The sequence below is a fragment of the Hypanus sabinus genome (assembly GCF_030144855.1).
Source record: "Hypanus sabinus isolate sHypSab1 chromosome X1 unlocalized genomic scaffold, sHypSab1.hap1 SUPER_X1_unloc_13, whole genome shotgun sequence".
NCBI lineage: Eukaryota > Metazoa > Chordata > Chondrichthyes > Myliobatiformes > Dasyatidae > Hypanus > Hypanus sabinus.
Genome location: NW_026778961.1, coordinates 581,187 through 595,000, shown reverse-complemented (window position 1 = coordinate 595,000; position 13,814 = coordinate 581,187). Strand labels below are relative to the sequence as shown.

General features: G+C 43.4%; 1 protein-coding gene across 1 annotated transcript in view; it reads left to right on the top strand.

Annotated features, from left to right (window-relative positions):
* Positions 1–13,814, top strand: part of LOC132385595 (probable G-protein coupled receptor 158) — a 348,836-nt gene that overhangs the window by 218 nt on the left and 334,804 nt on the right. Inside the window, exon 1 of the mRNA XM_059957771.1 lies at positions 1–576. This exon is cut by the window's left edge and continues 218 nt beyond it. Coding sequence (XP_059813754.1) covers positions 1–576 — 576 coding nt within the window. The remainder of the gene's footprint in view (positions 577–13,814) is intronic.

The window sequence follows — 13,814 nt, the reverse complement described above, 5'->3', positions numbered from 1 at the left end:
AGGCGTGAAAGGCGAGGCAGCCGTCAGCCTTCATCCGGTGGTCCACGGCGCCGTAGACACTATGGTCCACGCCACCAACTTCCTCAACTTGGTCTTCCAGACTAATGATATCAGGGAATCTAGCGTCCGGGAGGACATAGAATGGTACCATGCCCTGGTCAGGAGTATCGTCGAGGCAGATCCCAAAATTTACAGGGCGCTTCTCACCCTGGACGTGCCCGCCACTCCTCTCAAGTCCCAGCTGGTGATCCAGGCAACCAGAAGGCAGGATGCGATCTTCCTGCAGGACCTGTCCAACTCGCACGACCTGGAGAACAGGACCACGGATAGCGAATGGTTCCACCGGCTCAAGTACCAAAAGGTCCCTCACCTCAACAAAAGACTCTTAAACAATGATCTTCAGACTCTGGAGACCCCGAAATGGAGCCAGGGAGACAGCTATATGGTCAACAAAAGCCACGTCAAGTGGTCCAGTCCTTTCTTGGACTGCGTAGGCGAGAAACTGATCCCCAAGTGGATGGTGACCATGTCTACCTCGTTCTATGGATTGAAGCCCGACCTCAGTCCGGAATTTAAGTAAGTTTAAACAAGGCGTTTTGTGTTATCTCCGCGAGGTTTCCTCTCACCGCACGAAAAGAATAGAACCGCTTTAACAATTCAGTGAATGCCAGTGCAATATCAGAGTTTGGTTATCGATTGAAGTCTGACTTTTAAAACATTTTATTTCAATTATATTGCATCCCGCTGTTTTTGTTTTAACCTTTAACATTTTCCCCGTTCTTCCTGCGTTGTCGTTCAAGCTCGCTTAAACTTTGCTCTGCCCTTGACACGCGTTGGGTGACGTTGGTAAACACTGTTACTCCGGGCAGAGACAGCACCTTCCTACCTGCCTCTCCGGGACGGCGTGTGAAGGAACTCTCCTCCAGAAATTGGCCTTAATTCAAATGTCAAAGTTCAAGGCAACTTTGAACTTTGAAGGAAGGAATCCCAGGACTGTGCGCAGAAGTTCTTACTTCGCCTCGTCATTTAGTGTTTTTTAACGTTCAAGCGGGTCAAATTTAGCACTTCAAATTCAAGTTGATTGTCATTCATTCGTACACATGTAAACAGCTAAACATAGTGCAAAACATACAACACATAAAATAATATTAGCACAATAACAGATAAAACGTATTCTGTAGATGTATAAGCTGACATAAAGTATATATATGCATATAGTGTAATGCTACTGGCGCTGTCAGAAATAATGTGTACTGGGTGGTAGCGGGGTGTTCAGAAGTCTCACAGCCTGGGGGAAGAAGCTGTTACATAAGGTAACTGTAGCGAGACAGCTATGGATGGTGGTGAACGCAAGTCTAGAATTAATTCAGACTCGAAATAAACAAAATGACACAAATGTAATCATAAAGGCCAAACCACAATCAGCAGCACTAGAAATGGATCTCTCACAATTGAGCACTGAGTGCTCAGCCTGAGGCCTTTAAGTACGGACTTTCCATGAAGGAATGTGACAGGAAATAATTGGCAGTCTGAGTCTTAAAGGGTCAGCGGCAGCTATCCGTACTCCAGGAAACTGGAGCACCAAAACTTGGATACCTGCCACAGTAAAACCGGGACCATGAGAGTAACAGCACTGCACTAAAGCATTCACACATTTGGGCCATTCCTATTGCTCCCGAGCTATTTAATTTTAAGCACCATTCTAAGGGTGGGCTGCGTCGTAAATAGCACCAAACTATGGTCACTTATGTCATGGTGTGCGCTGGCAATATCAGAACCCAAGTGCAGAGGAAAGACAGACAGAGTGCAATGAGAGTTTATTCATAATAATTCCAAAAGAACGTGGGTGGCTCGGCCGAGTGACACCGCGAGACGTGGATTTCTCTAAACCAGGACCCCACAATTAGCGCTAATCAGGTGTCTGCTTAAATAATACAAGTAACACCGCATCCCGGAGCCTATCAAAATAAACTTAAATTTAAACAGTCAGCACCAGGAGACCGTATTACAAAGAGCGAGCCGATTGAGAAAAACAACGGGAATTCTAAATGATTAATCACTCTTATTTAACTAACAATTAACCCATTCAGGTGCTCTCCACACCCTGCATGGGCCTAAAGAGTTATCACCCTCCATATCCTGATGAAGGGCGTCGACCCAAAACATTGACTGTTAATTCCCCTCCATTGATGCTGCCTGACCTGCTGAGTTCCTCCAGCACTTTATATGAGTTATCTTGCATATCTCTTCTCTTTGAGAGAGGAACAGTTCACCTCCCTGCTTCGCCACATCCCATCACTCTCCTCCCCCCCCCCCCACCCACCCACACACAGAACAGGGGTACCATAGACAAAATGAGACTTTGTTTATTTGAAGAGATATTGTCTTCTGGCAACAGCGCTGCATCAGTGACGTGATTCACTCTGTACATGGCCTGACCCTATTACATGATGCAATTGCCTGGGAGGTTATACTTCAGAATTAGGTTTATTACCACTGACAAATGTTGTGAAATTTGTTGTTTTGTGGAAGCAATATATAAATTACCATAAATTACAATAGCAATAGACACTCTGTGCCCACTTTGTTAGGTACAGGAATGGAACTCGATATGATCCTCTGCTGCTACAGATAGGTAGTATCGATAGTAGCAATTTTTAGTTATAAGGATTATTGAGTCATTACCATTCAGGACCATTCAGAAGTCTGCTGGCAGAGGGGCAGGTTGTTCTTAAAATGTTGAATGAATGCCTTCATGCTCCTATACCTCCTCCTTGATGGTAGTAGTGAGAAGAGAGCATGTACTGGCTAGTGGGGGGGGGGGCATAGTGATGGATGCCGTCTTTTTGAGGCATCACCTTTTGAAGATGTCCTCAATGCTGGGGAGGTTAGTGCCCATGATGAGTTTACTACTCTCAGCATTTTTCCTGATCCTTTGCATTGGTGTCTCCATCACCAGAGAGTGAAGCAACCAGTTACAATACTCTCCTCAAACTGCTAATGAAATATAGCTGGCGTGCAATCATTGTAATTGCATCACTCTGTTGGGACCAGCGTAGATCTTCAGAAATTTTGACACCCAGGAACTTAAAGCTTCTCACCCCTCTCTGTTACTGACCCCTCAACATGTGTTCTTCTGACTTCCCTTTCTTGAAGTCTACAATCAATTCCTTGGTCTTACTGATGTTGAGTGCAAAGTTGTTGTTGCAACACAACTCAACCAGCTGATCTATGACAGTCCTGAATGCCTGCTCATCATCATCACTTCCATCCCTCTTACCTGAGTATCTCCAAGCTCATTATTAAAAACTTTGCATTAGCATAGATGGAGGCCATTCTTCTCCTTGAACCTGTTCTTTCTTTCTTTATTTCTGGGAATAATGCAGAAGGTGCAGGATCGGTTCATTCCAAAGAGGAAGAAAGATCCTAAGGGGAGTAAGGAGCGGCCGTGGTTGACGAGGGAAGTAAAGGGCAGTATAAAAATAAAAGAGAAGAAGTATAACATAGCAAAGATGAGCGGGAAACCAGAGGACTGGGAAGCTTTTAAAGAGCAACAGAAGATAACAAAAAAGGCAATACACCAAGAAAAAATGAGGTATGAAGGTAAACTAGCCAAGAATATAAAGGAGGATAGTAAAAGCTTCTTTAGGTATGTGAATAGCAAAAAAAGTTAAGACCAAAATTGGGCAATTGAAGATAGAAACAGGTGAATTTATTATGGGGAACAAGGAAATGGCAGATGAGTTGAACAGGTACTTTGGATCTGTCTTCACTAGGGAAGACACAAACAATCTCCCAGATGTAATAGTGGCCAAAGGAACTAGGGTAAAGGATGAACTGAAGGAAATTTATATTAGGCAAGAAACGGTGTTGGATAGACTGTTGAGTCTGAAGGCTGATAAGTCCCCGGGACCTGATGGTCTGCATCCCAGGGTACTTAAAGAGGTGGCTCTAGAAATCATAGATACATTAGTAATCATTTTCCAACGTTCTATAGATTTACGAACAGTTCTTGCTGATTGGAGGGTGGCTAATGTTGTCCCACTTTTCAAGAAAGGAGGGAGAGAGAAAACAGAATTATAGACCGGTTAGCCTGACTTCAGTGGTGGGAAAGATGCTGGAGTCAATTATAAAAGAGGAAATTACGACACATTTGGATAGCAGTAGAAGGATCAGTCCGAGTCAGCATGGATTTATGAAGGGAAAATCATGCTTGACTAACCTTCTGGAGTTTTTTGAGGATGTAACTATGAAAATGGACAAGGGAGAGCCAGTGGATGTAGTGTACCTGGACTTCCAGAAAGCTGTTGATAAAGTCCCACATAGGAGATTAGTGGGCAAAATTAGGGCACATGGTATTGGGGGCAGAGTACTGACATGGATTGAAAATTGGCTGGCTGACAGGAAACAAAGAGTAGTGATTAACGGGTCCCTTTCAGAATGGCAGGCTGTGACCAGTGGGGTACCGCAAGGTTCGGTGCTGGGACCGCAGCTGTTTACAATATACATTAATGATTTAGATGAAGGGATTAAAAGTAACATTAGCAAATTTGCTGATGACACAAAGCTGGGTGGCAGTGTGAAATGTCAGGAGGATGTTATGAGAATGCAGGGTGACTTGGACAGGTTGGATGAGTGGGCAAATGTATGGCAGATGCAGTTTAATGTGGATAAATGTGAGGTTATCCACTTTGGTGGCAAGAACAGGAAGGCAGATTACTATCTAAATGGAGTCAAGTTAGGAAAAGGGGAAGTACAACGAGATCTAGGTGTTCTTGTACATCAGTCAATGAAAGCAAGCATGCAGGTACAGCAGGCAGTGAAGAAAGCTAATGGCATGCTGGCCTTTATAACAAGAGGAACTGAGTATAGTACAGAGGTCCTTCTGCAGCTGTACAGGGCCCGGGTGAGACCCCACCTGGAGTATTGTGTGCAGTTTTGGTCTCCAAATTTGAGGATGGACATTCTTGCTATCGAGGGAGTGCAGCGCAGGTTCACGAGGTTAATTCCCAGAATGGCAGGACTGTCATTTGTTGAAAGATTGGAGCGACTGGGCTTGTATACACTGGAATTTAGAAGGATGAGAGGGGATCTGATTGAAACATATAAGATTATTAAGGGATTGGACACGCTGGAGGCAGGAAGCATGTTCCCGCTGATGGGTGAGTCCAGAACTAGAGGCCACAGTTTAAGAATAAGGGGTAGGCCATTTAGAACAGAGATGCAGAAAAACTTTTTCACCCAGAGAGTGGTGGATATGTGGAATGCTCTGCCCCAGAAGGCAGTGGAGGCCAATTCTCTGGATGCATTCAAGAGAGAGTTAGATAGAGCTCTTATAGGTAGCGGGGTCAAGGGATATGAGGAGAGGGCAGGAACGGGGTACTGATTGTGTATGATCAGCCACGATCACAGTGAATGGCGGTGCTGGCTAGAAGGGCCGAATGGCCTACTCCTGCACCTACTGTCTATTGTCTATTCTTTCAATAAAAATAGCTGATAGGTATTTTCATTGAAACCTATCAAAAACTGAAAGGCCTGGACAGAGTGGACATGGAAAGAATGTTTCCTATAGTAGGGGAGTCCAGAACTAGAGGGCACATCTTCAGAATACAAGGACGTAACTTAAGAACAGAGATGATGAGGAAATCCTTTAGCCAGAGGGTGGAGAATCTGTGGAATTCTTTGCCACAGACTGCTGTGGAAGTCAAGTCATTTGGTATTTTTAAAGTGGAGGTTGATAGGCTCTTGATTAGTCAGGGCATCAAAGGTTACAGGGAGAAGGCAGGAGAACGGTGTTAAGAGGGATAATAAATCAGCGATGTCAGAAAGGTGGAGCAGACATGATGTTCTAATTCTGCTCCTGTGTCTTATAGACTTGTTGGCTTATTAGGTGTTAACGGTAGCCAGAATGGGAACAGCTGATTGGTTCCTCTCCCTGAAGGATAATGCTCAGAGGTTGCCCTGAGTAGGTCTGAGCTGACAAATGTTTGATTGCTAGTCGAGTATTATGATTACCAGAGCACCTCACACATATTAGCTGAGGGGTAATGACTCAATAAGTCTCGTCAGCTAGAGGCACAAGGTTTATGTTTCAGGATTAACAGAGACATTGACTCAGCCAAGCACAGTCCAGCCCTCAACTGATGTCTGCATGTGGACTTTTCACCCCGTATCTGGCCGCAGAAACAAATCTGTCATAGAGACATCAAGCATCATGTTCTGTCAGCCTGTGCACCTGCTTGTTAATGCAAATATCTAATCAGCCAATCATGTGGCAGCAACTCAATTCTGCTCCAATGTCTTAGCGTCTTATGATCTTATTATGAACAGGAGGTCTGTCAGTTCAACTTAAAATGGCATCATCAGATTTCATGCCCTTTTTGGCAGAGAGAGTTCCAAACCTCTACTGTACGGTCATTGTGTGGAACATACTTATTTGTTATTTCAGCACTGAGCCTCTCAGTTCCAATTTTAAATTTTCACTGGAGGAATTTGCCTCTTGAATCTTTCCCCATTAAAGTGTAGGATTTCAAATGTATACTAGTATACATTTAGTATACCAGATCTCCAGAAGAACACGTCTCCAGGTAATGCAAAATCCTATTAAAATCTGAAGTATGGATGTTACAAATCTTGCGCATTGTGAGGATGATGCACTGAGACTCAAGGACATGTTAAAAACGTTGGAAAATACATGGCTCACTCACTCAACTGTCCACCAGGAAGACCACAATCTTGTGGTTTGGAGGCTGGCGTGCCTCAATGACCCGGAGGACTATGTTGGCTGGACTTGGGGCTTTTTGCTTTGGCTCTTGGTAGGGTCACCCACTCCAAATGAGTCAAAGAGTAGAGGGTAGACTAAGTGTGGTCCATGTTCAGGGGTTCAGCTCAGGACTAACAACACTGACTGGTCAAACAAAACCGTTACAGAAACAGTAATGAAGAATCCTTCTATTTCTGAGTGCGACGGTATTCCTGAGTCTCCACCCGGAACTTGCATGGCTGCCAGTAGTGAAAACCGAGAGGAAGCTACTGGCACAACAAAGGAAGCCCTGAACACCGCGAGGGATAGAGGACCTTCATTGCTGCCCTAAACACCAGAGGTGTAACAGGCTGTAAGCAAGTAAGTAAGCAGTCTACTGTGGGTAGATGGGAAGTTTTCCATTTTGGTAGGGAAAGGAGTACGGAAAATAGTTTGAGTGGTGATAGATTGGAAAAAATTGCTGCACATGTCCAATTCCATGTCCTTGTACACCAGTGCACCAAACAGTTAAGAAGGCAAATGGTCTGTTGACCTTCAGTGCAAGAGGTTAAAGATTTAAAGTGATTAGCTTAATTTGTCACAGGTAAATAAAAACATCAAAAACCTACAGTGAAATGTATCATTGACATCAACACGGTCCGAGGATATGCTGGGGTAGCCCACAAGTGTTGCTACAATTCCAGCGCCAATATAGCATGCCCACAGTATCCTCACCTTGACCCACAGGTCTTTGGCACGTGGGAGGAAATGGGTGCAACAGGAGGAAATCCGCAACTCCGTACAGACAGCAGCAAGAGTTGAACTCCAGTTGCTGGCTCTGTAACCATACCGCCCCATTTTGACTTGGTGTGCAAGAGCCGCAGGGAGACCACATCAGGTGTATTGTGTCCAGTTTGGATTAAATATGCTTTTTGAAAGAATATATTTACTATGGAGCGAGTGCAATGATGGTTGGCCAGACTGTTTCCTGAGATGCCAGGATTGTCATATACAAAGAGACTGGGAGGATTTGGCCATTACTTATTTAGAGTAGGGGTTCCCAACCAATCTTACAGGCATACTCAATAAATCTATAGAATAATGATCATAACAGGATTAATGAAAGACTGCACCACCATGAGCATTCAACCACAGTGCAAATACAGAAAGGAAGAAATAATAATATTAAATAAGTAAGCAATAACTATCAAGAACATGTGATGAAGAGTCCTTGAAAGTGGCAGAAGCATGGGAACACTTGTGAGCTGCTCAGCATGATTCGATTTGACACAGACATTTCGATGTACATGTGACTAATAAAACTAATTGCATTTGAACCATATAAACTCTGACATCGCTCAACAGACTGAGTGCAGGGAGAATCTTTCACTTGGCTAAGGCATGTGCAAATTCCAGTCTCAAGCTACAGAGTAAGAACCGAGATGAAGAGAAATTTCTCAGTCAGTAGGTGGTGAACCTGTAGGATTCTTGACCACACGGGGCAGTGGATGCTAAGTCACCGAGTAGACTTAAGAAGAAAATCAATAGATTTCTACACAGCAAAAGACATCAAGAAAAGTTCAAAGTTCAAAGCAGCTTTTCTGCAGCCTATCTGGCTTATTCAAAGTTCAAAGTAAATTATTATCAAAGCACATATATGTCACCATATACAACCCTGAGATTCATTTTCTTGCAACAAATAATAATCATAATAAATAAATAAGCAGAAAGACAGATAAACAAATAAATAAAAGTACTGGGAACATGTTTTGTAGAGACCTTGAAAAGTGAGCCTGTAGGTTGTGGAATCAGTTCAAAGTGAAGTTATCCACACTAGTTCAGAAGCCTGATGGTTGTATGATAATAATTGTATGGGCAGGATGGGGAGGTTATGGTTTTGAGATAGCTAAGATTAATTAGAACTGCGAAGAGCAAGGATTTCTTCAGTCAGAATATGGAATTCATTGTCAGAAAGGGCTCTGGAGGCCAAGTTTATTTAGGATAGATTCTTGATTATTAAGGGGAGGGGGTTGATGGTTATGGGGAGAAGACAGGAGAATGGGGTTGAAAAAAATTAGCCATGATTGAACGGCAGAGCAGACTAGATGGACTGATTGGTTTAAATCTCCTCTAATATCTTATAAATACATATATGATGTATACACACACATTTATATAAATAATAATAAAGATATATCTATACACATACTCAAACGGTACTGCACAAAAGTCTTAGGCATATGTAAATAGCTACGGTGCCAAAGACATTTGCACAGTACTGTATTTTTTCAATGTGGAGCAGAGAGTAAGTTTGTAAATCTTGCTGGAAGGAAAGGATGTTGGGAATGGCAAGGGTGGAACGCTACGGGAGGGGGTGTGGGACAGGTGGCAAAGAAGGGGTGCCAGGGGGTGGGGTGTTGCGAGTGCAGACACACCCAGTCCTGAGACACCAGGCAAGGTCATTTGATTCCAAACAACAATTGGTTTATTGATCATTACAGAATGTCTCTCTGGTGCTTCCCACTCCCTCCCCTCTCCCTTCCCCTTTTCCCAATCATGATTCCCCTCTCCCTTCCCCCTTCCCACTCTCAGTCCACAACAGAGACTCAGATCAGAATCAGATTTATCATTGTGGCAGCAGGACAGTGAAATACATAAAATACATAAAATTACTACAGTACTGCGCAAAAGTCTTAGGCTCCCTAGCTATATTTATGTGCCAAAGATTTTTGCACAGTACTGTATATGTAAAATAAAATTTATATATATTATTAATTATATTAATAGGAGGAGCAATGAATCATTAACTGTGGCTTCCTGAAACCCTCCAGCAATTTAAAGTGACCACTGTTTAGAGGCAGGTTAAAGACACATACACATGGTACACAACAACACACATATGTGTGTCCTTAAAGTTCTCAGTGAGTACTGGCCAGTATACCTCAGTTTATTACATCCCTGCTGTCCGACCACTAGTATATTTCCAATAACTTTAGTCGTTACATTGTTTTGATAAAAGCCCATAGCAGCATAACGGTTAGTGCAATACTTCAGCGTGCCCGCGACACAGATTTAAATGCCACCGCTGTTTGTAAGGAGTTTGTGCATTCTCCCCATGACCATGTGGATTTCCTCCAGGCTATCTGGTTTCCTCCCACACTCCTAAAGATGTATGAGTTAGGGTTAGTAAGTTGTGGGCATGCTATGTTGGCAACAGAAGCATGACAACAATTGTGGGCTGCTCCCAGCACCTCCTCGGACTTTGTTGGTCCTAAGTGCAAGCAATGCATTTCCTGCTATGTTTCAATGACATGTGACAAATAAAGCTGATTTTATCTCTCATCTTACAATCTAAAAACAAATAGAAATTTCCAAAAACATTAAAAGTCAGTATGGAAAGGCAGGTTAATAGGACGAGAATGAAACTTAAATGTAACACTGGTGAAAAAGAATGGGGGGGGGGATCTCATCGAAATCTATTGAATATTGAAAGGCATGGAGTAGACATGGAGAGAATGTTTCCTATAGTAGGGGAGTCTAGGAGCAGAGGACACAGACAGAGTGGATGTGGAGAGGATGTTTCCTATAGTGGGGGAGTCTAGGACCAGAGGACACAGATAGAGTGGATGTGCAGAGGATGTTTCCAATAGTGGGGGAGTCTAGGACCAGAGGACACAGATAGAGTGGATGTGGAGAGGATGTTTCCTATAGTGGGGGAGTCTAGGACCAGAGGACACAGATAGAGTGGATGTGGAGAGGATGTTTCCTATAGTGGGGGAGTCTAGGACCAGAGTGCACAGCCTCAGTATAGAAATATGTCCCTTTTAAAACAGAGATGAGGAGGAATTTCTTTAGCCAGAGGGTGGTGAATCTGTGGAATTCATTGCCACAGACAGCTATGGACCCCAAGTCAGTGGGTATATTTAAAGTGGAGGTTGATAAGGTTCTTGATTAGTCAGGGTGGCAAAGGTTATGGGGTGAAGGCATGAAAATGGAGTTGAGATGGATAATAAGTCAAGAGCCACGAGGCTCTATAAAACTACACTCGGCATATTGGAAGCTTTAGAAAGGGTGCAGAGGAGATTTACTAGGATGTTGTCTGGACTTGAGGACATATCTTATGAAAATAGGTCGAGTGAGCTGGGGCTTTTCTTTTTGGAGGGAAGGAGGATGAGAAGCGAATTGATAGAGGTAAATAAGATGATAAGAAGCAAAGATCAAGTAGTTAGCCAGAGATTTTTTTTCCCAGAGTGGAAATGGCAAATGCAATGGGGCATAATATTATAAACAAGAGATTCTGCAGACACTGGAAATTAAAGCAACACACACAAAATGCTGGAGGAACTCAGCAGGCCAGGCAGTGTCTATGGAAAAGAGTACCGTTGACGTTTTGGGCCGAAACGTCAACAGCACTTTTTTCCATAGATGCTGCCTGGCCTGCTGAGTTCCTCCAGCATTTTGTGTGTGGAGCTGAATGTTAAGATGTTTGAAGGAAAGGATAGGGGTGGGGTGATGTCAGAGGTAACTTCTCTGCACAGAGAGTGGTGGGAACATAGAATGCCCTGCAAGTTGTGGTGGTAGAGTCAGATACATTAGGGGCATTAAAGAAATTCTTCAATAGGCACATCACCAATCAACCTGCCTGTTATGCCACTGATGTAGGGCAGCAATGAAGGTCCTTCATCTCTGGTGGTGTTCAAGGCTTCCTTCATCATGTCAGTAACTTCCTTGTGGCTTTCACTACTGTCAGTCATGCAGGCCCCTGGTGGAGACTCAGAAACACTATTGCACTCAGATATAGAAAAATTCTCCATTGCTGTTTCTGTAACAATTTTGTTTGACCGATCAGGGTTGTTAGCCCTGAGCTGAACCCCCGAACCTGGAGGACCAGTGGACCAGACTTAGTCTGGCCTCTATCCTTTGACCTGTTTGGCATGAGTGACCCTACCAAGAGCCAAAGCACAAGGCCCTGACTCCAGTCAACACAGCTCTCCAGCTCATTGAGGGACATAAGCCTCCAGACTATAATAAGGTTGTGGTCCTCTTGGGAATAGATAGGAATATGAATGATAGAAAAATGAAGGCTCTGTAGGAAGGAAGATTAGATTGATCTTACAGTAGGTTAAGAGGTCAACACAACACAGGGGACTGAAGGGCCTGTAGTAAACTGTAGTGTTCTATGTTCAAAATCAGGTATGATCAAATGGTGTAGCAGACTTGATGGGCCAAATGACTCCGCTCAAGATGATCAGAGACTACTGCCGTTGTTTTCCTTCTGCATCTGATCTTCATCCCCAAAGGCTATTGCATCCAGTCATGTTTTCCGATCCTTTAACACAGGGGCTGCATCTCCGAACCGTCACTCCGGGCATCAGACAGATGAATCATTTACTTTCACATCAAAGTAATTTTTATATTTAATTAATGAAGGTGCCCTAATTGCTGCCAAGGTCACTTGCAGAGGTGAAATTAATAATTGTTCAGAGATATATACAGGCATAGTCATTTCCCAGAGGCAGTATGGTTCTATCATTCTATCATTTTTCTGTATGGGAGAGGAAAACAGTTTAGTCCTGTGAATAAAATATCTTCCCAGTTCTTTCATTTTAAATCATTGCTCCAAATGCTTAACATTGTACCTTGCTTACTAAAACAAAAAAAGGGAGGAATATTGCATTTCTGTGGCTTCCTTTATGCCCCATTCAAATGCCTCAAAGCATGATACAGCTGATTAAGTATTTTTGAAGTGCAGTGACTGTTTGAAAGTGTTGTAGCCAATTTGCACACAATAGCGCCCACTCACAGTAATGTGGCAATGATCAAATAATTTGTTTCTTCAATAACATTGAATGGGGGATAAATATTGGGCAGGGAAAGCAAGACAGCTTTTCCTTCAGAAAAGTGCCATAGCTCTTTTATTTTTATTTAGAGATACAGCACGGTAACAGGCCCTTCTGGCCCAATAAGCCCGTGCCGTCCAATTACACCCATGTGACCAACTAACCTACTAACCCATCTGTAGGTTGTTGGAATGTGGGAGGAAATTGGGGCGCCTGGAGGAAACCCACACAATCAGGGGATAACGTACTGGACAAATTCTTTACAGAATTGAACCAGGGTCACTGGGACTGTAATAATGTTACGTTAACCACTATGCTAACATGCTGCCCTGAGAGGGTCAATGTAATCCTGATATAATATGAACTTTGATATCAGCATTATTTCCCCCAGAGAGCAGAGCCTGCAGGAGAGATCACCGCCACCTGTAGACTCAACTCTGAAATCACACACTCCCAAATTACTGAATTGATGGCTCTGTGACAAAGTTTGAAGACGATACAAAAATAGGTGAAGGGGACAGGTCATGTTGAGGAAGCAAGCAGTCTACAGAAGGATTTAGACAGATTAGGAGAATAGGCAAAGAAGTGGCAGATGGAATACAGTGTAGAGAAATGTATGGACATGCACTTTAATAAAAGGAATAAACAGGTAGGCTATTTTCTAAGTGGGGAGAAAATTCAAAACTCAGAAGTGCCAAGGGGCTTGGGAGTCCTGGTGCAGGAATCCCTAAAGATTAAAAGAGATTTGACCAGTAGCAAATCTGGACATCAGAAGTTTTGAGGGGAGGGGTCTTCAATCAGGTCCATTACTTGAGGATAAAAGGCAGGAACAGGTCGCTACAGCAAAAGAGAGCTTTGACCAGTGACCAATCGGTGTTTGAGATTAATTAGCAAGAGCAGATTAAAGGAAGGCAGGGGCAAGCACAGCGGCCATCATCTGAGTGGACAGAGTCAGAGTGGTGACCCTGAGGCTTCAGCTCTCAAGGTTTCAGTCAGAGAAAGCAAAGGAAAGAAAAGCTCACATTTTTCCTTCTTTTCTTTACATCTGCTCAGCTCGGACAGTAGAGATGCCAGGCAGGATAGTGGAATGCTCCTCTTGCAGGATGTGGGAAGACAGGGAGACTTTCAGTGTCCCTGATAACTACAACTGTGAGAAATGCGTCCAGCTGTAGCTTCTAATAAATCACATTAAAGAGTTTGGGCTGGAACTGGATGAACTCCAGATCATTCGA